Source organism: Rhipicephalus sanguineus, chromosome 11 (genome assembly GCF_013339695.2).
Source record: "Rhipicephalus sanguineus isolate Rsan-2018 chromosome 11, BIME_Rsan_1.4, whole genome shotgun sequence".
In the NCBI taxonomy this organism is placed as follows: domain Eukaryota; kingdom Metazoa; phylum Arthropoda; class Arachnida; order Ixodida; family Ixodidae; genus Rhipicephalus; species Rhipicephalus sanguineus.
The window spans coordinates 23619604-23642679 of NC_051186.1; the positions used below are offsets into that span (position 1 = coordinate 23619604).

At 48.5% G+C, this 23076-nt stretch overlaps 1 protein-coding gene across 1 annotated transcript in view; it reads left to right on the forward strand.

The window, feature by feature from the left end:
* LOC119373634 (delta-like protein 1) overlaps positions 1–23076 on the forward strand; it is a 63003-nt gene that overhangs the window by 27522 nt on the left and 12405 nt on the right. Inside the window, exons 2-4 of the mRNA XM_037643687.2 lie at positions 211–456; positions 2904–2967; positions 12718–13305. Coding sequence (XP_037499615.1) covers positions 211–456; positions 2904–2967; positions 12718–13305 — 898 coding nt within the window. The remainder of the gene's footprint in view (positions 1–210; positions 457–2903; positions 2968–12717; positions 13306–23076) is intronic.

Sequence of the window (23076 nt, forward strand, 5' to 3'; positions counted from 1 at the left end):
ATATATATATATATATATATATATATATATATATATATATATATATATATATATATATATATATATATATATATATATATATATATATTTGTATGGCGGAGTAAACTCACCTGCGAAAATTCGTGGCGCTCATGGTTGAAGCTTACTGTCGGTAATAATGGTTTTGTTCAGTGATATGTTCTGAGAGGAGGACATTTTTGCCGATCCCAGGTGGAAGGCGCTGGCCGTTTTGAGCTCCGGCTGGGGCGTTTCTTCACCGACGGCACCGACGCCCGCGGCGAGTGTTGCGGCGGTCTGTGCCCCGGTGCCTGTCGCGTGTTCATGCGCAGCTGCCTCGCCCGGTCCAGGGACTCGGCGTGCTCCATGGGCCTCTTGGTGTCGCCTGTGGTGGCCAACAACAGCATGCCGCCGGGATTCGTGCTTGGCCAGAACATGACCTTCCGCATGCCGTGGCCGGTGAGACGTTGTTGTTGTCGTCATCGAGATCACCCATCAGTTGTGGCGTTTCTTTTTTTTCAAAAAGAGCCAAGTGCACTTCAACTGAAACTGAGAAATACGCACTTTTTTGCTAGTGACGTATGGTCGGGACTCTGGCCTGCTCTAACAATTTTTGCCATTGTGTTCCTGTCCCCTAAATACCTCAAACCTATATTGCGGCTAAAATCTATATGCCCACTATCGTCGGTATTCAGGAGTAAAATTTGTATGTAGCTCTTATAGACGAAAACATTTCATTAAGGCTTGAATTAGGTCGTAAAATAAGTCTAAAGCGGTTCGAATGTAGGGTATAGCACTATTTTGCGATAAAATTAACATCATCCTTGTGCTGAGGGGAACAGCACAAAAAACGGGACGGAGAAAGATTGAGCACACGACACACGACACTCCGTCCCGTTTTTTGCGCTGTTCCCCTCAGCATCATGTACCAACTGGCCCTTCAAGAAACCCTTCTGCAATCATCCTTGTGCTTCCGTCGGTGTCGTACTTCGTCGCATGGGCGTAATGGCGATCACTAGACTTGAATATAGCGAGTGGTCCTTCCTGGCAAAAGGCGCACTATTCTGGACTGTCGGCAGTCCAGAATCTGTTCTTGTTCTTGGCATCTGATGATGATGATTATGGTGCTCCTGGGATGACCTACCCACTCTGGGGGATCGGCCAAGAGTCGGGCGGATCATATAGTCTGAAATTTCTAAGTTATAATACAGGTTGTAGAGTCAGAATGAAGGGTTAATTTTAATGAATACCAGTTTTAGCCGCGATACCATGTTGCATAACCTGGCAAATGACCTAAAATCATTATGTCATTATGACAATTTAAAAAACACTAGCGGTTGATGTGTCGAATAAGACGATCCGATTCGCATATGCATTTTTCTATAGCACTGCATATACTCCGTTCGAGTGCCCCAGCACAGAAGCCCCAAATGACAACAGTACAGTTGAAGTAACTGGCAGACCAAGGTGCCGCATTAAAATTTCGATAGTTCGTTTTCTGAGAGAGGAAAAATGTCGGCAGTCCAGCAAGAAATGTTCAAGTGTTTCTACCTCACTGCAAAAGGAACATGTAGGAGAGATAGCCAGACCAGCTCTGTGCATGTATAAATTAAGAGTTGGGATCCTACATCGCAATCTTGTCATTGCTACTTCTGTCTGCCTTGTCTTACACCATGTTCTGCTCCAAGGAAACTGAAGGTGCCGAAAATCCGGTGATGAAGCAAGACTTGGAGTAAGCAATTAGTAAGCAATTTCTAAATCTGGCCACAGCGACGAACGCCGTAACTGGAAGGCGATAAAGGACTGGGCCTTGATTTTGAAGGCCTACTGAAGGCCTTCAAAAGGCCTTCAGCTCTTCTTCTGAGCTCGTTTTATGCCGCGCCGTTTTGGATCACTTCTTCTTCAAGGAACATCATGGACTATGCCAATATCTTCATTTCATGTTTCTTTTTTTATGTCGAATATGCCGCCTTGGAGCGAAAGAAGGACATGCTAGTGTAGCGATAAACTCGAAAAGAAACACCAAGAGGCAGAAAGAAGTAGGAAACTCGGCCTCTTACTCTTATATTCGACTTTTGCCCTACAACATCACGTCCTTGAGTAAGTGCCAACTCGCCCTAGAAAAACTAATTGTGGGACGTAAACACGATAGCAGAGCAACTAGGACACAAATGAAACAGATTGAATGAGACCTCATGTTGGCTGCTTTGGTCACGACTGTTAACGCAGCGCTGGTTTAATGAATGTGGCTCAGCTTGATAGAAACCGATGCAGGATATGGCTAATTTTTTATTAGAAACTGCCTTCTTGAGCTCACGTTGCAGTCAGGAATTGGCCCATTTTGATTCCAACTGTTTTAAATGTTAACGGTACTTAGGCGTGCTTTACGCTCCCGTGAAATTTAGCCCAGTTTCGGTTTGGTTCTGCATTTGACTCTTTGTGAAAAAAAAAACGCCTTAGTTTAGGAACGGCGATGTTTCCCTGAACAGTCCCACCTAACCTATCAATCGCTTGTCCTTTTTTCGTTGTTGTTGTTGTTACCTTCCACTTTGGCTAGCGCTAATTTATACCGGCATCCTGCGCTACATGGCCAAAATAAGGAAGGTTTAGTTTCGTTACCCTTGCTTTGAAAGAACATTGGACGTAATTACTCATAGTATTGGTTCGTTTTGCAATCCGTGGAAAACATCGGCCTATGCGTCAGCGACACGGCTGGCACGAATCAACAAGAACACATAATACAGCTCGAAATGGACGTAGTACCTAAAAAGGAGCGCACATACTCTCGCTTTACGAGTCTGACTCTTTTACTTCTAGCTCGTACTTTATATCTGAGCGCTTGCGTGTGTCGAGTTCATTTCGCCCCCCTTTTTGTACTAAGGCGGCCTTTAATTATTTCCCCGCAGGGTCGCTTCAGGCTCACCCTCGAAGCGTGGCATACCCAGAATGGAACGGTGCCCCCGGAAGGCGGTGAGTATAAAACTCTCGACAAGGGAGCGAACAAGATGCATTCGAGGCGCAGCAAGCGAGACCGGCGATTGATGCCGCGGGAGCGCATCGTGTCTCGCATGGCTTCCTCTCCCCTGCAGGGCGCATGCGCAAGCGTCTTCAAGTGACCCGCAATGCACTGCCGGGTCAGTGGCCAAATAACCGTGTAGGTCAACGAACCACAGTGTGCGCGGCCAAGGGCCGATAACGGTGATCCCAAACGGTACTCAATAACCGTCACTGTATACGTCGTACGCTAGCCCCGCGAATGGACAACGTCTCGAAGCCACATTTCCCTGCTTGATGTGTTTCACTGCAGTTGGTAGATACATCGATGCTAAAAGAGAACATGCATAGGTTCACTGCCAACTCTGCTCAGTAGGGCCAATGTTTCCAGTATGTCGTATTTTGATTGTCATTTGTTATCTGCAATTTTCAACTCTAATGCACCTCAATTTATGATGTCTTGTGTTCGTTGCTTTCAGTGCTGGGCAGTATCGAAGATACATGTATCTTAGATACTATCTTAGATACTCTGAGGGTATCTTGTATCTGTATCGCGATACGTCTCGAAAAACGAGTATCTGTATCTGTATTTCCGGTACATTCGATAATGTATCGTGTATCCTAAGATACAAGATACTTCTATCGCAACACAACCGTGAGAAACAATAGTCGCTGGCCAAGCTCCGCTTCTCAAGCTGGTACTGGTGCCACTAGGCCATTTGAATAAATATAAGGGCAGTGACGCAATATTACTTTCCCGCCAGAGTCCCCCAGTGAGGGCACAATATGAGGAAGCCAAGCGCGCGGACGTGTACGCCGAGCCCACGTACCTTTTGTTTTCTCGATTTTTTTCTTTTTAGTTGCCCCAATGCCGCGACACTTGCTCTTAGTCCTGCACCGCGTACTCCAATGCGTGCGGCGTATATAGCGCAAAGTCTGATATTGCTACAGTGTCGTTATTGAAGACTCCCTTGCGTCTTGCTTCGTAACGAAATGTGATGCGTGCAAGAATGGGGTCGCTTTGCGTGTCGTGGATTTTACATATCAGCGATTTGAAGAATCTCGTGGATGTAAGTTTGACTTGCATGCAATGAATAAACTTATATGCAAATAAGATTCTAACAACTTTAGCACTACTGGTACCGATGCTATATCTAATAGAGCAAGCGTTTCCCTAAGAGAAACTATCTTGGCGTACCGTATTTTTTCCTTCCTGTTACATATATTCAAAGAATTTATTAAATCAAACTTTGATTATTAGCACAAGTGCTGTCTTAGCTGTCATTTTGCATCCCATAGATTACCTAGGTCTCTGTACTGTTTCTCCGGTCTGGTCACTGCAGTATGTCTTTTATAACGCGCTCCCAAAATAAGATCTCTGCTTTATTATTCTGTCTGCTTTATTTCTACTACTGCTTACACACTTACACGTTGCCAAGTCGATTTTAAAAACAAATATATAATTATGTGGTTGTGCCTTGAGTATACAGTAGAAAACATTCTGCTTACCACTTAGGAAAACAGCGAAATTGAGTTGGCATTATAATAATGGAAATGATTAGGAGCCATGTTAAAAATATCAGGAAGGGGATTTTCTTGTGCTGAGGGGAAGAGGGATGTTTCACGCTTTCACCGTGATGTCCGCGCTCATGTTACGGAGCGTACGAAAGCCACTCGAGCTCAAGGGACGCCGCTAAACGAACAAACAGAAGATGAGCGCGAGCTATCAAGTGTCACAGCTCGACACTTGAAGCACGCTAGTTTCCTTCGCTGCTTCGGCCGCCTTTGCAACAGGAGCGCTGTTCAAACTGAGAGTACCATTGGCGAGCCTCACTTCACATAGCATTAGTTTCTTGCTATCGCATTCATTGCTTCGGCCTTGCGGCGAAACTGTGACTTTTTGTGATTATATGGCACCCCGCTAGCTGGTCGGCAAGCTGAGCAGCGACTCCCTCAATTGCGAAAATGACAAGCAAGAACTGCTGTCAGCGAAGTGTATAAAGAGTTGTACTGTGGAGAAGCTAAAACAAACCCCAATACGTTGTTTTGGAGAAGGAAACTAATGTACATTGAGCAAGAAGGGCAAAACTTTTGAGATACTAACAGACATTTCCTTCAAATGAAACAAAATAGGTCACAGTTAAGAAATTTTCAAGCAGACATTTTCGTGCATAGGCGTTTGCTGCTACATTAAATGGATCTATAACAACAAATTTGAGGATGTATCGAAGTATCTTAAGATACAATTGCCGAGTATCGTATCGGATACAATTATTGCGGCAGTATCTTGTATCTGTATCTCCAATACTTCTTGCCTGAGTATCTTGTATCGTATCGCGATACAATTTTAAAGTATCTTTGCCCAGCCCTGGTTGCTTTCATAATGGGGCTGCAGCTTCGTCAAGCTCTTTAGGTCGGCTTTTTCTGCCGCCGCACGGGTTTGTATTTAGTCCAGCAGGGTATAAACATTATTATTGTTATTATTATTATTATTAGTATTATTATTATTATTATTATTATTAGTAGTAGTAGTAGTAGTAGTAGTAGTAGTAGTAGTAGTAGTAGTAGTAGTAGTAGTAGTAGTACTTGTCATCAACGCCTCAATGCTCCGATATATTCGTTTCATGGGGCGGAGGCCAGTTGCGTTGAAGCTTTTCAGCTGGCTTTTCGTGCAATAACAGTAACAGTATGCAACAATATTGCCCGCTAAAGAGCCCTATTTCCCAATATCGTAGCTGAAAACAAAAATAAATAAATAAATAAATAAATAAATAAATAAATAAATAAATAAATAAATAAATAAATAAATAAAAGAACACCCAACGAAACAGTCATATGGTACGTAAAACAAAAGCTGCAGTTTCGCACGAAAGGCGAGGCGCTGATAGCGACAGCAAAGTATTGGACAACTGCATGCAGGTTCGCATTTTCTATAGGCCATATAAGTTCGTATAAATTAGCGTGATTTAATTAAATTAACGAGCCTGATATCACTTGCGCGTAGGCGACGGAGAACACTACAGATGACAGCCAACGCATCAATCAATCGATGGAACATCATTTTCATGAACAGCAGAAATGTATATACAAAGATTATTTGGACCGATAGGCTAAAGTGGATAGTGCCCGGTCCAAAACAATATGAAACAACAAAATATGTACAGGTCAGCTAAGAGGGTACCAAGAACACACGCACGCACGCACGTCTGTGTGTGTGAGTTTGTACATGTACCCTCAGAATACGTAGATACATGATTTTAAACATGCAATGAACATCAGCTCAAGCGCATCGCTTTCGTGATGAAGTGTGCATGCAGACTTGAGCGACAGCAAAAGGAAAGAAAAAGTGCCCGGCGTTCTGTGTGCTTAGCGCAACGTGACCTCCAGTGGCCGAACCTTTTGGGAGACAGGGTGCACAGGCATTGAATAAGACTGAGCCATCACGTGAACGCGCCAGAAAGGCTGCTCCATCGCAACATTCGCTTGTGTTACTATAAAAATTACCTCTCACTAGCCTCACTTTCACTAATTAACGCAGTAACAGCTTAATTGTCTTATAATTATTGTCACTACTGAGTTGATTTGCTTTGATTATCATCACGTACATGTACAGCCATGCTTTAACTCGCTTCACACTCACGTCACGTGAGCTTCTTTTGTTTCGCTCTTTTCGTTCAAGGCTACGCTCGCATGAGACATGACGAGGCTTTCGCCTAAATAACCCAGAGAGATGGGAGGCGGAGGTGAGTGGCCGGCTCTTGTTTCAACTTCCATTCCGGCCACTGTATAACGTGTACGGTTCAGCGCACAGAGTTCTTCCTGAAGTGATCCAGGAAGGGAACCTCCCGCCGTTCATGTGGCTGCTGCTTCCAGCGCTTTGAAACACAAAGAGTGGTCGAGGCGACCCCCCAGCGCGTGCACAGGAAAGAACTACTCGCCTCCACACAGCCGGACATGTCGGAGTCCTTGCTCCGTCCATATGTAAATGTGCTGGAAAAAATGCCTACATTTTGTAGAAATACACGTCTTTAAACGGATCACATTACAAGAAAGGGACAACCCGCTGTTTTGACGAAAAATCCTCCAACACGGGGTGCCGCTTCAGTTGCTGCCTTGTCGAAACGTTGCTTCAAGCGACACCGCGTGTATTTTCATCTCTCTGTCCTCTCCTGAACCACTTTTACTGGGTGAAAGAGATGACGAAAAACTGGATTTTGTCCGCTTTGTGCTGCAAGCAGGCAGTTGTCAGTTTGCGAGATGCCGCAGAAGTGATTTGCGTAATTACATGTTCGTGTTGAGGAGACCAAGAATACTCAAGGACATGAGACAACACACGCAGAGCGTTAACTTCCAGCAGAATATTATTTCCACAGGCACACATCGATCAGTACATGACCTGGTCCGATCAGTACATGACCTGCGCAAAAGTTAGGAAGCGGACGGGAGGTTGCGCAGGCCACATCGCGCATGAAGTACTCGCATAATATTATGTCAGCACACAGAAAATAAACTACGAATACAGTAAAAGCTAGTTAAATCTAACTCGGTTAATTCGAGCTTATAGTTAAGTTGAACTGACTCCCTGGTCCCGGCACAGCCCTGTGTAATTCTATGGGGGAAAACGCGTCGCTATCCACAACGGTTAATTAGAATTGGGAGGCCCTGGCTTTCATAGCTTCTCGCATAAGTCGGTCCAGAGTGATCACAATGTGTTGCAAAACCAAACCAAACCAAATTTACTACAGATGCAAAGCAACGGACCAGCAGCATTTCTCAGCAGATGAGAATTCGGACGCTGCGCTGGTCAAGCTGCAAACGATGCTCATGTCCAACCCCATTTCCTTTTCCAGTGCTTTATAGACAGCACCATGTTTGACGTCTGCATCCCAGGTCGGTGGGCATGGGCTGAAAATTGCTGTTGCGAATACTTCATGCCGCTTGAGTTACGTCGGCGAAAAGCTGGTGGAGATACAAAATTTCAAAAAAATATTTCTCAAATTAAAAAAATAATACCTTTTTGTAACTTTCCTATGTTCAGCTAATACATAGAGCTTTCAAATGAAGTATCGTGCATATTTTTAGTCCGACCACCAAGGCAAGTTTTTTTGACGCTGAATACAGAGCTTTTCTCAAAAAAAGTTATATTCGCAATTTTTTTTTTCAGACGATCTGCTCCACCTTCAGCGACTAATTTTTTTTTTTGTAGTATGTCGAACAGGCCACCATTATGTAATTCATTTCTACCCTTTGAGTTTGCCTTGTTCCTGAAAAAAAAATATCAAACTTTGCAACTTTATTGAATTCTGCTCGTGCGAAAAGCTCTCAAAGAATCGATATACATAAATAAGTCATTATTTTTACAGTTACATCACTTCATTAGCTTGCCGGAAATGCCACTTTATCGAGTGCATCCCATAAACGTCCTTTGAAAAAAATTGTTGTTTGATGCCCTTTAGCTCAGTCGGCGCAAAACTACAGACTCTCACAAATAGGCGGGAAAATTTTTGGCAACAGAAATAAACGAGCAGAACGAGTTTCGAACTTCAAGAAAAACGTGGAAATTTTTTAAGCCATATCTGTGATGGTCGGAAAAACGCTGGATTATTTGGCATAGAATGACCCCTATCTATCTATCTATCTATCTATCTATCTATCTATCTATCTATCTATCTATCTATCTATCTATCTATCTATCTATCTATCTATCTATCCGCCTACGACTTTGTGCTCTCCTGGCCGTTTCGTTAATGGGACGTATACCAATATTGGTATGGCACAACATGACTGTATTACGAACGTAAATGATAGGTCATAGCATGAAAATCATGACATGCATGTCGTGAACGGCATGATTTACATGCCACGGCCTTGGTGCTCTCGCGGCCATTTCGTAAACTTGATATATACCAAAATTGGTATGACGTGATAAGAACGTCTGACAAACATAAGTGACGGATCCCATCGGACAAATCCTGACACGCATGTCATGTGCAGCATGATTTACATGACATGGTCTCGGGGCGCTCGCGACCGTTTAATTATATGGATATATACCAAAATTGGTACCACGAAGCATTTCTGTTTGGCTAACATGAAATGTTTGGCTGACAGGTGGTAACATGAAATCATGACATGCGTGTCATGTACGCTATTAATGAGAACTAACAGACAATAACGCCAAGGAAAGTATAGGGGGTGTTATCTGTAGTATTTAGAACATAAATGTGAAGAAAGTAAAGTGGACGAAAAGATGACTTGCCGCCGGCAGGGACCGAACCTGCGACCTTCGAATAACGCGTCCGATGCTCTACCACTGAGCTACGGCGGCGGTCATCCTCCCGTCCACTTTTTGGGGTATATATGTTGATTAAACGTAGGAGTGTCAGTCAGCGCCAATCGCAGCCATGGCGGCGAGTGTGGAACACTCTTTTTTTGCCTAGTGGCGTCACGTAGCACGTGATCTTTTTTACGAGCTGGCAGCTGACCAATAATCCCTCGCATACTACCTGAAGGCATTAAGTCTGCCAGGACGAGACCCTCGCTATGAATGAAGGAAAGGAGATGATTTTTCTAAGGGCTCGTCTATCTTTGTTAGACACAATATTAATGAGAACTAACAGACAATAACGCCTTTCCTTGGCGTTAATGCCTTCAGGTAGTATGCGAGGGATTATTGGTCAGCTGCCAGCTCGTAAAAAAGATCACGTGCTACGTGACGTCACTAGGCAAAAAAAAGAGTGTTCCACACTCGCCGCCATGGCTGCGATTGGCGCTGACTAACACTCCTACGTTTAATCAACATATATACCCCAAAAAGTGGACGGGAGGATGACCGCCGCCGTAGCTCAGTGGTAGAGCATCGGACGCGTTATTCGAAGGTCGCAGGTTCGGTCCCTGCCGGCGGCAAGTCATCTTTTCGTCCACTTTACTTTCTTCACATTTATGTTCTAAATACTACAGATAACACCCCCTATACTTTCCTTGGCGTTATTGTCTGTTAGTTCTCATTAATATTGTGTCTAACAAAGATAAACGAGCCCTTAGAAAAATCATCTCCTTTCCTTCATGTACGCTATGACATACATGCCCCGCAGATGGTGCGCTTGCGGCCGTTTCGCTATCTTGACATGTACCAAATTTCGTACTGCGTGATGTAACTGTATGAAGAACATAAATCACAGGTGGTAACATCACAATCATGACATGCATTTCATGTACAGCATGATTTACATGCCACGCTCATGGTGCGCTCGCGGCCGGTTCGCTGGCTTGGTATACCACAAGTGGTATTTGGTGACGTGACTGTATGACGAATATAAATAACAGGCGGTAACATGAAAATCATGGCATGCATGTCGTGTAGGGCATGATTTACATGTCATGCTCTTGGTGCGCTCGCAGCCGTTTCGCTAGCTTGATATACACGAAAACTGGTATTGCATGGCGGGGCTGTATGAAGAACATAAATGACAGGTGGTAACACGACAATCATAACATGCATGTCGCGTAAGGCATGATTTACATGCCACGCTCGTGGGCTGCTCGCGGCCATTTCGCTAGCTTGACATACACCAACACTGGTGTTGCAGAAGGACTTGTTCCTGGGCTAGTTAGTGCTTGCTAATAGACACCATGTAGCGCGAAAAGACAAAACGGACACACAAAACCACAAACCACAGGCGCTGTGGCTTGTCGTGTTGCGCCACGCGACTGTATGATGAACACAAATGGCATGTGGTGACATGACAATCATGACACGCATTTCATGTACAGCATGGTTTCATGCTGTACATTTCATGTACAGCATGGTGCGCTTCCGGCAGTTTCGTTAGCTGGATGTACACCAAAATGGCATGACATGAGTGCGTGACGAAGATAAACGACAGGTCATGCATTGCATATACCACAATTTACGTTTCATTATATTAAAGATTGTACATACATGAATGCATGAAAAACATGCGATGTACAGTGAACTAGATGTCATGACATGAGTGACTTCATTTGCCTCAAAGGCAAACAGGGCGATGTATGCAGCTCTTTGCTGGCTGCTTCGCATTACATCTATTCCCACAGTGCGTGGGATCTGCCGCATTTTGTAGTCCCCTTCGAGTTCGGATTACCGGGCTTTTACTGTAGTTGTATACGTGGGTGTCCTTCGCAAGAGGTCTTCTGTTTTTTACAGCGGCAGCTGTTATGAGATCACAACAACAGTCTATATTGGTGGAGTAGTCGTCCACCGCCGCCGGTGTCCGTACCAGCAATCCTGCACGACAAGGGGAAAAAAACATGGCTGATCCCTCCGTCATAGGAACCGGTATAACACGAAAGTGAAACGTGTCTTCACAGAAGTAGTGCTTATGTGTAGGGATATATGAGAGTTTGTGCAATGTCTATTGGTTTTTGGCAGCTATAGCACCGTTTGACGTGGATGCACTCATGTTGACGCCTAGTGGCATGTCCCCATCGCGATGACTAACGCCTATGATAATGATTAAACCGTTGTGGTAACTGATGTTGTAACATATATTTGGACACAGCGAATCGTGAATCCCGTGTAAAGATGACATCAACAAGCTCATAATCAACACTGGTACTCGATATGCACTTCTTGAAAACGTCGTCAGTTAGGGAAAGAAACAGCACTGTGTGTGCTTTTTAGTAATGGGTAACCGACGCCTGTGCTCATGCATACACTACCACACTGCGCTTCAGCAACACGGGAGGCAGAAGTTCGTAGCTTGAGCCGCAAGCGCGTGCGTCCCGCTGGCCTCTGTCTCGCTCCGCCAAGGCACGACATTCTCCCGTCGAAATCGTGGCCTTTCTGCAACGCGTATTGCAGCAGTTTTGTTTGTCGGTGCTCTCGCAATCGAAGCAGTCGGCGGCGGAGAAATCCCGTTGGTGCATGTGGAAGCTGCACGAAAGGCAAAGAACGTAACCGCGTCTAGGGTGCCTCCGCGATGCCAGTGCTAGACTGTACCAGTGCGGCCAGTGTACCTCGCTGGTATCGAGACTCTTTAACCATGACCTTCTAGGTCGCGTGCAATTCGGAGTAAGAGCTAGTAAGTGTCAATTGTGACGCATTACTTCTTTTCACCTCTCATAGACGGCGGCACCACCCCGCTCCGCCCCGCCTACCTACACCGCCAACAGAGCGGTGCGAGAGAGAATGTGTGAAAGATATAAAGCGCGTTCGTGAAGTGTCCCGCATCTGCCACGGTGGCTTAGTCGGTTGAGCGTCGGGCGCTTACCGTCGCGGCCGCAAGGTCGTGGTTTCAATTTCCAGTGGCGGATCTTTTTCTTGGTTTTTATTTCTTACCCGTTGGCGTCTATTTTGACAACGTCATATCCGTGACGGAAGTACGTTACTGAAGTCTTGGTGGACCCCGGCATAAAACAGTTTCGTGTTAAAAAATTGGTTCGGGCGGGATTTGAGCACATGCATTCCGAGTGGCAGTCGCGAACACATGCATTCCGCGTGGTCAGTACTACAGCGCCATGCCAGTGGCCTGGCGCTGTAGTACTGACCTCGTCGATTGGTCCTCTGCACTACGAAACTGCGCATTGACCTTAGCAGCACCCCGCTTTCTCTCTGCATCTTCGCTATTAAAATCATGCATCTACGTATATTTAAAACCCCCGTACAGAGATGAGAAAATACCTTCGCGCTGAACGAGCTTTTACATATGGTCAACCGGAATGTTTCAAGGCTTCACACTAACGCAGCGTTCCGACGGGACCACCGCACGCGGCGTCCCCTGGTGGACCGGTTCCGAAGCCTGGGTGCCTCCGAGTGGTTCCTCCAGCTGGCCAGTCGCGTCCTGGACATCCCGGAACGTTGGATCCAGCGACGTACCGACGACCAGCACCACAAGCCGGAGCTGGGGTCGCTGGTGAGGCGCTTCGTGCTGCACGAGTTCCTCGCCGTGGGCGTCGAGTGGCAGCACCGCAGCTTCCCGGGCCTCGAGCTCGACTACCGGGTCACGTGCGTCGAGGGCTACGCGGGCGCCAACTGCAGCGAGCGCTGTCCGGGACCCAGCGAGCCAGGGTCCCGGTTCCGGTGCCTCGAGGGCGGCGCCAAGCAGTGTATGGACGGCTGGGCGGGCGCCGAGTGCGAGCGTCCTGTGTGCGCCGAGGGCTGCGACGCCGAGCACGGCTTCTGCGAGAAGCCCGGCGAGTGCCTGTGCCGCATGGGCTGGGAAGGTGCGCGCTGCGACCGCTGCACGCCCATGCCTGGGTGCGTGCACGGCGCATGCAACGCCAGCTTCGAGTGCAACTGCCTACCTGGCTGGGACGGTTTCTTCTGCAACCGACGTAAGTTTGCTCCGGCTATATTATTAAGAATCGCTACCCACCCACCCCACCCCATGGACTCGCATTCAATTCCCGGAGGCCACTTTATGCAGTGGTTAGGCGCACGTTTCAAGATTATTCGGCAGTCATGTCTAATATCTTCAGAACCTTTCATTTTGTGGCGGTTTTGTCTAAAACCGTGCGATTAAAGCAGCCGCAAAGATGTAGATTTCGGAAGCCGCCAAACTTCACAGCAGCAGAGGACATAATTACTTCCACGATAATTAATGCGCAATCAATAATAAGCTTGCGCACATCGACGTCATAGTTAATCCCTTCGAAACGTGCCTAAACTCCAAAAATTAAATCAGCCAGTAGCCAAGGCATAATATTTCAAAACTCCCTTCCTTGCACCTGTCCGGAGAAATCCTGCACAGCGAAATGCATTTGCGTTCATTTGTTTACCAGGAACGTTAATATGTTTCCCACCGGTTAATATATATATATATATAGATATATATATATATATATATGTATATATATATGTATATATATATATATATATATATAATATATATATATATTTTCTTTTTTTTTTTTTTTTTTGAAGCGGGCTGTGCCTGAAGCATCAATGCGGGCCATGGGGAAGAAGGAGAAGACGAGAATGGTGTATAATCATCAGGATAATAAATGGCCGAAGACATCCGTTTCTCTCTAGCTCAATGTCCGCGTATATTACCTTAAAGGAACGCTACATTTTGGCGCAGCCGTCAAGCGAACATGTGGGTGACATTCTTCGTTGATCGAACGTCATCAAGTGGGATAACCTTCTCCAGCTATCAAGTGGAAGGTGAGCCAGCGAACAACCTTACTCGACATGCGACAACCGCTACCCTCGTCGAGTCGGTGCTGCAAAGAGCTTCAATCAGCCGCGAAGAACTTCTAGAGACGGGATCCACCAGGATGGCCCTGCAACTGGACGAGCTCGAGGACTGGGTCTTGAAGCCTTCGTGCCGACGCACCGTTCAAAAAGAAGCATCGACGGAGGTGAGCATTTTTACGAACCTCATCTAACAACAACAACGACAGATGACACAGCAGACTGAATTTCTCGCAAACGTAATGAGATGGCATGACCACCGACGAAACATAGTGGAACCAGATATTTTCGAGGAAAGCTCCGCAAGCCCCAACTACTGGCTTTTGTTTTACGAATATGCATGCGGAAAAAATGGGTGGGTCTCTGACGACCAGAAGATTGAGAATATGCGCCGCTATCTTGGTGGTATAGCTAAAGTGTGGTATGACGTGCAACTTCTGCTTGAACCACCAGCATGCTGGGAAAACCGGAAAATGATATTTTTGTCAATTTTCCCTCGCAACGCTGTGGAATGTTGGGAGGCGGTTCTGCGCTTTACCTACTGGTGTGGTTCGTTGCTAGAATATTTTCTTGGGGAACGGCGCTTGTTGTACGAAGCGGAGCCTAAGCTCACACCACCGGTAGCGGTAGCTTTAATTATGCAAGGGTTATGCGTCGATGTCCGAAGCCAAGTTCAAATAAGAGACCCGAAGACATTTGAAGATATCCTACAGTGCCTGGAATTCGTGTCGCCAACAGCTAAATTGCCGCAAGAACTACCGCCCTGTAAAACAGAACAGGTTTCTAATTCAGCTGAATTGAACGTACCACATGAACTGAACGCCCATGAGCAGTTAGTTCATATGTCTAGCTCGTCGCCTTGTCTAAAGGAAAGCTCATACCACGACAGCAATGGTGATAGTGACACTGTAAGTACCTCAACTGTTGCCGCCGAGAGAACCAGAGGCCTATGAAGAGCCCCAAATGACAGGCTTATTGATACAGTCTACGTCGTGTCCACTTGCTTGCTCCACGTTTCTGTTAAAGTCAATGACGTCGAAATGAAAGCCGTCGTCGACAGTGGAGCATCCGTGTCTATAATAAACAAGAGGCTCGTGGACGTCAGCAGCCTTCATGCTGGAAGGACTCTGCGCGTGCAGGGATATGATGGGACTGTGAGTTCTCGTAATGAGTGGGCATCTGTAGTTCTCGAATTTCAAGGCCATAGAATTACAACCGATGCGTTGGTGCTGGTAGATGTCACTTACGAGTTCCTACTATCTCGCCCTGACATAAAGAAGTTAAAAATGAACATTTACTGGGACGACAAGGTTCTAATTGAAGACCACCTAGGAACAAAGGATGAGATAGAGACGCCTCGACGCTTAAGACAAATTTACTGCGAGGAAGACGTACAAACTACAAACAAAGTACCCAGAGCTCTCCTGCATAGGAAACTACCCACCAGCAATACGATTTCATGAGGTTCCTTTCGACCTCGCGGACAAAGCAATTGTTTGACGAAGTCCGTATATGTCCCGAGAAAAAAAAAAGGTATGGTTGAAATCAGATTTACAAGCGATGCTTGATGCTGGCATAATAAGACCTTCGGTGTCACCACTTGCATCGCCAATAACTATTGCTCCAAAGGAAGACGGTAGTTTTCGTCTGTGCACAGATTACAGGGCTCTCAACCAGCAAACTGAGTTGATACCATACCGAATGCCTAGGATTGATGATATTGTCACGTGGTCGTGACGTCGACGAAGACAGCAGTCGGTGTTTGCAGGATGAAACTGTTTGTTTGGCCGAACTTGTGGCCGGAAAGTGAGAACTAGAACTACAGCAATACACGCTGTACAATGATAGCGGCGAACAGGCCGTCGTCCGTCGATCAACTGACAAGCGGTCGAGTGCGTCGGCTTTTATACAGGCGCTATCGAACTTTCCAGCAATATCGCTGGTGGCGGCATTATCTCTCGACAAAGCTAGAACATTCACGGGCGGCGCGCAATCTTAACAAAACGATCTACTACAATCGAGTAGCTTCTCGAACACTGCTTTGCGGACAGCGTCGATCGTTGATAAACGTCCTTGCTGGTCAAACCCGAATAATTCAAAATAAAACAAGAAGTGGGCGTGGCATTGCCCCCCCTCTAAAAAAAAAGCATCGTCCCGATGCTTGTGAAAGAACAAAGAAGAGAGGAAAAAAACAAGTGCATACATAAATAAATTATAATAACAAAGGAAAAGTAGAGTCCCCAGGTTCGCTAACGCGCAAAAAACGGCTTAAAGGCCGAAACAGACGGTACGATTTTCCATGCGATGCGACGTCCGACACGGCGGTGGGAAAACCGGAATGGTGACCTTTCATAGCATCGGACAGCCACCATTCCCTCTCCACCACCGCCGTGTCGGACGCCGCATCGCACGGAAAATCGTACCGTCTGTCTCGGCCTTAAGGCGCACGACATGGACGACTTCAGGTCGTGCGCGGCGTCGCTGGGAGTTCGTAATGCCGTCCGGGATGACCTCGTAGTCAAGAGCGCCGAGGCGTCGAAGAACCTTGTATGGCCCGAAATATCGCCGAAGCAGTTTTTCGCTAAGCCCACGTCGGCGTATCGGCGTCCAGACCCAAACACGGTCGCCGGGCTGGTATTCCACGAAGCGTCGTCGAAGATTGTAGCGACGGCTGTCGGTGTACTGCTTGGTCTTGATGCGCAGGCGGGCGAGCTGTCGAGCTTCTTCGGCACGTTGTAAGTAGGTGGTCACGTCGATGTTTTCCTCGTCGGTCACGTTTGGTAACATGGCGTCGAGCGTCGTTGCCGGGCTCCGTCCGCAGACCAACTTGTACGGCGTCATCTGCGTCGTTTCTTGCACAGCGGTGTTGTATGCGAAGGTCACGTACGGAAGGATGGCAACCCACGTCTTGTGCTCGACGTCAACGTACATGGCCAGCATGTCGGCGATGGTCTTATTTAGCCGCTCGGTGAGGCCATTGGTTTGAGGGTGGTAGGCAGTGGTCCGGCGGTGGCTTGTCTGGCTGTACCTCAGGATCGCCTGAGTTAGCTCCGCTGTAAACGCCGTACCTCTGTCGGTGATGAGGACCTCTGGGGCGCCATGACGCAGAACGATGTCTTCAACAAAGAACTTCGCTACCTCGGCAGCACTGCCTCTAGGTAGGGCCCTTGTTTCGGCGTAGCGGGTCAGGTAGTCGGTAGCTACGACGATCCACTTATTACCGCTATAGTCGACGTTGGGAACGGCCCCAGGAGGTCCATCCCGATCTGCTGGAACGGTCGCCGAGGTGGCTCGATCGGCTGAAGAAAGCCCGCTGGTCTTGTTGGCGGTGTCTTGCGTCGCTGACAGTCTCGACATGTCCTTACGTAGCGAGTGACGTCGGCGGCAAGGCGCGGCCAGTAGTACTTTTCCTGTACTCTTGCCAGCGTTCGGGAAACACCGAGGTGTCCTGCTGTCGGGTCGTCGTGCAGGGCCTCGAGGACTTCTGGTCGCAATTCTGGAGGCACCACGAGAAGGTATTTGGCTCGATGTGGCGAGAAGTTCTTCTTTTGGAGAACGCCGTTGCGTAAGAAAAAAGACGCCAGTGCTCGCTCCAACACTTTCGGAACAACGGCGTTCTTGCCCTCGAGGTATTCCATAAGGCCTCTGAGTTCCTGGTCGGATCGCTGTTGTTCAGCTAAGTCGTCGGCACTTATGGTTCCCAAGAAGTACTCATCCTCCTGGTCGTCTTGCGGCGGCGGGTCCACGGGGGCACGAGACAGGCAGTCGGCGTCAGAGTGTTTTCTTCCGGACTTGTAAACGACGTGAATGTCGAATTCTTGCAGTCGTAGGCTCCACCGTGCGAGGCGACCGGAAGGGTCCTTCAAGTTAGCTAGCCAACACAAGGCGTGGTGGTCGCTCACAACTTTGAAGGGCCGGCCGTAGAGGTAGGGGCGAAACTTCGATGTAGCCCGGATGATGGCCAGGCACTCCTTTTCCGTTGTGGAGTAGTTGATTTCTGCCTTTGATAGCGACCGGCTAGCATAACTGATGACCCTCTCCAGCCCGTCAGTCTTCTGCACGAGGACGGCGCCGAGTCCTAGGCTGCTTGCATCGGTGTGGATTTCTGTATCGGCGTCTTCGTCGAAATGCGCTAGTATTAGAGGCATCTCAAGGCGTCGTTTAAGTTCTTGAAATGCCTCGATTTGCGCCGTTTCCCACTTGAATGGCACGTCGGTCTTCGTCAGGTGCGTTAGTGGCTGGGCTATTCGTGAAAATTCCTTGACGAAGCGTCTGTAGTAGGCGCACAAGCCGAGAAAACGGCGCACGGCCTTCTTATCGGTGGATGGCGGGAAGGCAGCGATGGCAGCTGTTTTCCGCGGGTCCGGGCGAACACCATTCTTGCTGATCACGTGACCCAAAAACAAGAGCTCCTCGTACGCGAAGCGGCACTTTTCAGGCTTCAGGGTGAGTCCGGAGGTCTTGATTGCTTGAAGTACAGCTTCAAGGCGTCGAAGGTGTTCGTCGAAGTTTGAGGAAAACACAACGACGTCGTCCAAGTACACAAGGCACGTCTGCCACTTCAAGCCGGCCAGTACTGTATCCATAACGCGTTGGAAAGTCGCGGGCGCCGAGCAAAGACCAAAGGGCATGACCTTGAACTCGAACAGGCCCTCTGGTGTTATGAAGGCAGTCTTTCCTCGGTCTCTCTCGTCGACTTCGATTTGCCAGTAGCCGGTCTTGAGGTCCATCGACGAAAAGTACTTGGCGTTGTGGAGTCGATCTAAGGCGCCGTCTATTCGTGGGAGAGGGTACACGTCCTTCTTCGTGACCTTGTTCAGGCGACGATAGTCGACGCAAAAACGTAGGGTTCCATCCTTCTTCCTCACTAACACCACAGGTGACGCCCACGGACTCTTGGACGGCTGGATGATGTCGTCGCGTAGCATTTCGTCGACCTGTTTCTTGACGGCCTCGCGTTCTCGCGTCGAAACTCGGTACGGGCTCTGACGGATTGGTCGGGCACTTTCTTCTGTTATGATGCGATGTTTCGCGACTGGGGTCTGTCGAATCCTTGACGACGACGAGAAGCAGTCCTTGAATTGTAGGAGCAGGGTTTTTAGCTGGTCTTGCTCGTGCTTCGGGAGGTTCGGGTTGACGTCGAAATCTGGTTGGTTTCGTCGATTCGCCGAAGCAGGTTCGGTAGCATCGAAGAGGGCGAGAGCATTGCTGGATTTCACGAATTCGTGGATGTAGGCGACCGTCGTACCAATGTTGAGGTTGCCTGTATTCGTGGCTGAAATTTGTCAGCACTACCTTTGCTTTGCCATCACGCAGCTCGGCTATGCCTCTTGCGACGCAAATCTGACGGTTGAGAAGTAGGTGCTGATCGCCCTCGATGACACCTTCAAGGTCTGCGTGTTCTTCGGTGCCCACGGAAATGATGATGCTGGAGAGAGGCGGAATGGTGACGTGCTCTTCTATCACATTCAATACGGGCTTTCCTGGCGTCGTGTGTGGCGGCAGCGCTTTTTCTGAGGTTAGTGTTATTGACTCAGATCTCAGGTCTATTACGGCACCGTGTTCACTTAGGAAGTCCATCCCAAGTATCACGTCCCTGGAACAGTGCTGCAGGATAAGAAAGCTGGCAGGATAGGTTCGGTCACTCATACTGACTCTTCCTGTGCAGACTCCAGCCGGCGTTATCAAATGACCTCCAGCGGTGCGGATTTCAGGACCCTCCCAAGTAGTCCTAACTTTCTTCAACTTCGCGGCGAATGACCCACTGACGACGGAATAGTCGGCCCCAGTGTCGACGAGAGCGGTAACGTTGTGTCCGTCGAATAGTACGTCGAGGTCGCTAGTCCGCCGTCTTGCGTTGCGTGTACGTCGCGGCGTCGGGTCACGGCTACGTCGGTTTGCACCGCTGCTTCCACGTTGCGTCGTCAGGTCTGCTTCCACGGGTCGCAAAGTTTCGTCTTCAGGACGTCGTTCGGCGTGCGGCGGGGGCTCGGAACTTCGTCGCGGCGTCGTCGTCGACGGCGGAGGATCTTCAACGTTTCGTCGTTCAGCAACCGCACCTCCATCGGTTGCTGCCCTTAGTTTTCCGGATACGGGCTAGGCGACCGGCCCCTGAATAGACCAGTGTACTGGCGGCGTTGGGGAGAGGCGTAGCGGCCTGGCGACGGCGATCGGGAAGGTCCTCGGGGTGTCCACTGCGCTCCTGCCAGATAGTCGGCGATGTCACGTGGTCGTTCACCCTGCTGTGGACGCGGCGCGTCGATGGCGAACCCGGGCAGTCCCATCCTTCGATACTGGCAGCGGCGGTAGGTGTGGCCGGCTTCTCCGCAGTGGTAGCAAAGTGGACGATGGTCGGGGGCGCGCCAAACGTCGGTCTTCCTCGGCGTGTATCGCTGGCCGGTTGGCGGGCGGTATGGCGTCGGTGGTGGCGGCGGTGGTGCCTGGCGGCGGAACTGCTGGGGCGGTGCGGCATCTTGACGCGGGCGAGGAGGGGGGGGGGGCGTTGCGTCGGGCTGCAGCAGCATAACTCATTGCTTGAAGCTGCGGCGGTGCCGGCTGAGGAACACCCAGTGACTCTTTGATTTCCTCGCGGACAATGTCTGCGATCGAATCCACTTGAGGCTGCGGCGAAGGTAACACCTTGCGCAACTCCTCCCGCACGATCGCTCGGATGGTTTCGCGCAAGTCGTCGGTGGCTAGTGAGTGCACTTCGGAATAGGTTGCAGACAGCGGCGAGCGGTTGTACTGTTTCGTCCGCATGTCCAGTGTCTTTTCAATAGTCGTAGCCTCGGTGAGGAATTCGGCGACCGTCGTGGGCGGGTTGCGGACAAGTCCCGCGAAAAGTTCTTGTTTGACACCCCGCATGAGCAGGAGAACTTTTTTGTCTTCCGCCATCGCAGCGTCGGCCTGACGGAAAAGTCGAGTCATCTCTTCCGTGAAGATGGTGACGTTTTCGTTTGGCAGCTGCACCCGGGTCTCCAGCAAAGCAGCGGCCTTTTCCTTGCGGACGATGCTCGCGAAGGTATTGAGGAACGTCGTCCGAAAGAGGTCCCAGGATTGAAGGCTCGATTCATGGTTTTCGAACCACGTCTTCGCGGCGTCTTCTAAGTAGAAGTAGACGTGGCGCAGCTTCTCCTCAGTGTCCCAGTGGTTGAAGGCGGCGACTCGCTCGTACGTCTCCAGCCAGCTCTCCGGGTCTTCAAACGACGATCCACGGAAAGTTGGTGGCTCCCTTGGCTGTTGCATCACTACCGTTGTAGGTGGCAGGGGGTCTGTCATCGTCTCGGCGGTCGATGTGACGGTCTTCGGCTGCCTGGCGTTTTCGGGAAGGAGCCCGTACTCTGGTTGTAGTCCCTTCTGCCGGCGGCTGGTTCGAGGATCCGGGTTGACCTTAGAGTCGTCTTCTTCGCGGCTTGGGCTTGGGTCAGCGCTCCGCGGTGGCGTCCGGATCATGAAGCAGCACCTCCACCAGATGTCACGTGGTCGTGACGTCGACGAAGACAGCAGTCGGCGTTTGCAGGATGAAACTGTTTATTTGGCCGAACTTGTGGCCGGAAAGTGAGAACTAGAACTACAGCAATACACGCTGTACAATGATAGCGGCAACAGGCCGTCGTCCGTCGATCAACTGACAAGCGGTCAAGTGTGTCGGCTTTTATACAGGCGCTATCGAACTTTCCAGCAATATCGCTGCTGGCGGCATTATCTCTCGACAAAGCTAGAACATTCACGGGCGGCGCGCAATCTTAACAAAACGATCTACTACAATCGAGTAGCTTCTCGAACACTGCTTTGCGGACAGCGTCGATCGTTGATAAACGTCCTTGCGGGTCAAACCCGAATAATTCAAAATAAAACAAGAAGTGGGCGTGGAAATATCATTGACGAGACCGGTGGTTGCCGTTGCTTTTCACGATTAGACCTTTGCAAAGGCTTCTGGCAGATTCCATTGAAGGAAGACACAAAGAAGTACACGGCGTTTATTACACCGTTTGACTTATATGAATACAACCAGCTGCGTTTGGGTGGAAGAATTCCCCAGCCTGGTTTGAAAAGATCATGAACGAAACCCTGAAGCCGTATATGGGTATATTCTGCAATGTTTACATCGACGACATAATTGTTTATTCGAAGACCAAAGAAGAGCATCGGGAACACTTGTCCTTAATTTTGCAAGCTCTGAGTGTCGCAAGTCTTCAAGTGAACTTTAAGAAAAGTGCCTTCTTCCAAGAAAAGTTAGTGTTCCTCGGAAGAGTTTTCGACGGATCCACGAAAAGCATAAAGCAGGAATCCATTGAGAGAACATCAAAATTGGTAAAGCCCTATGACCTACATTCATTGCGTGTTTTTCTGGGTCTGGCCGGACACTTTCGGTCCTTCATTAAAGACTATGCTATTAAAACGAGATATCTTACAAGCTTGACCCAGAAAGGTATACCGTTCCAATGGGATGACGACTGTGAAAGGGCTTACTCTGACCTTGTGAAGAAAATATCATCGGACCCTATCCTACGGATACCAGACTTCTCCTTGCCGTTTGTGCTGAATACAGATGCATCACATTATACGACCGGAGCAGTCCTGTACCAGAAGCTACCAGACTTGAATAATCAAAAACTTTATGTAGTAGGGTATTACAGCTATACACTGAAGCCGGCTCAAGTGAACTACACGACCACAGAAAATGAAGCGCTGGCCGTATTGAAAGCTGTGCAGATTTCAGAACGTACCTAGAGGGCGCAAAATTCACCCCCTTTACAGACCACCAAGCATTGACTCACCTACTCGGTATGACACAACCAAAAGGCCGCATCGCTAGGCAGGTAAATTATCTGCAACAGTTTGACTTCGTCGTGTGACATCGTCGAGGTCACGGTGTTAGCTATTCTAACACCGTGGTCCAAGTCCTCTAC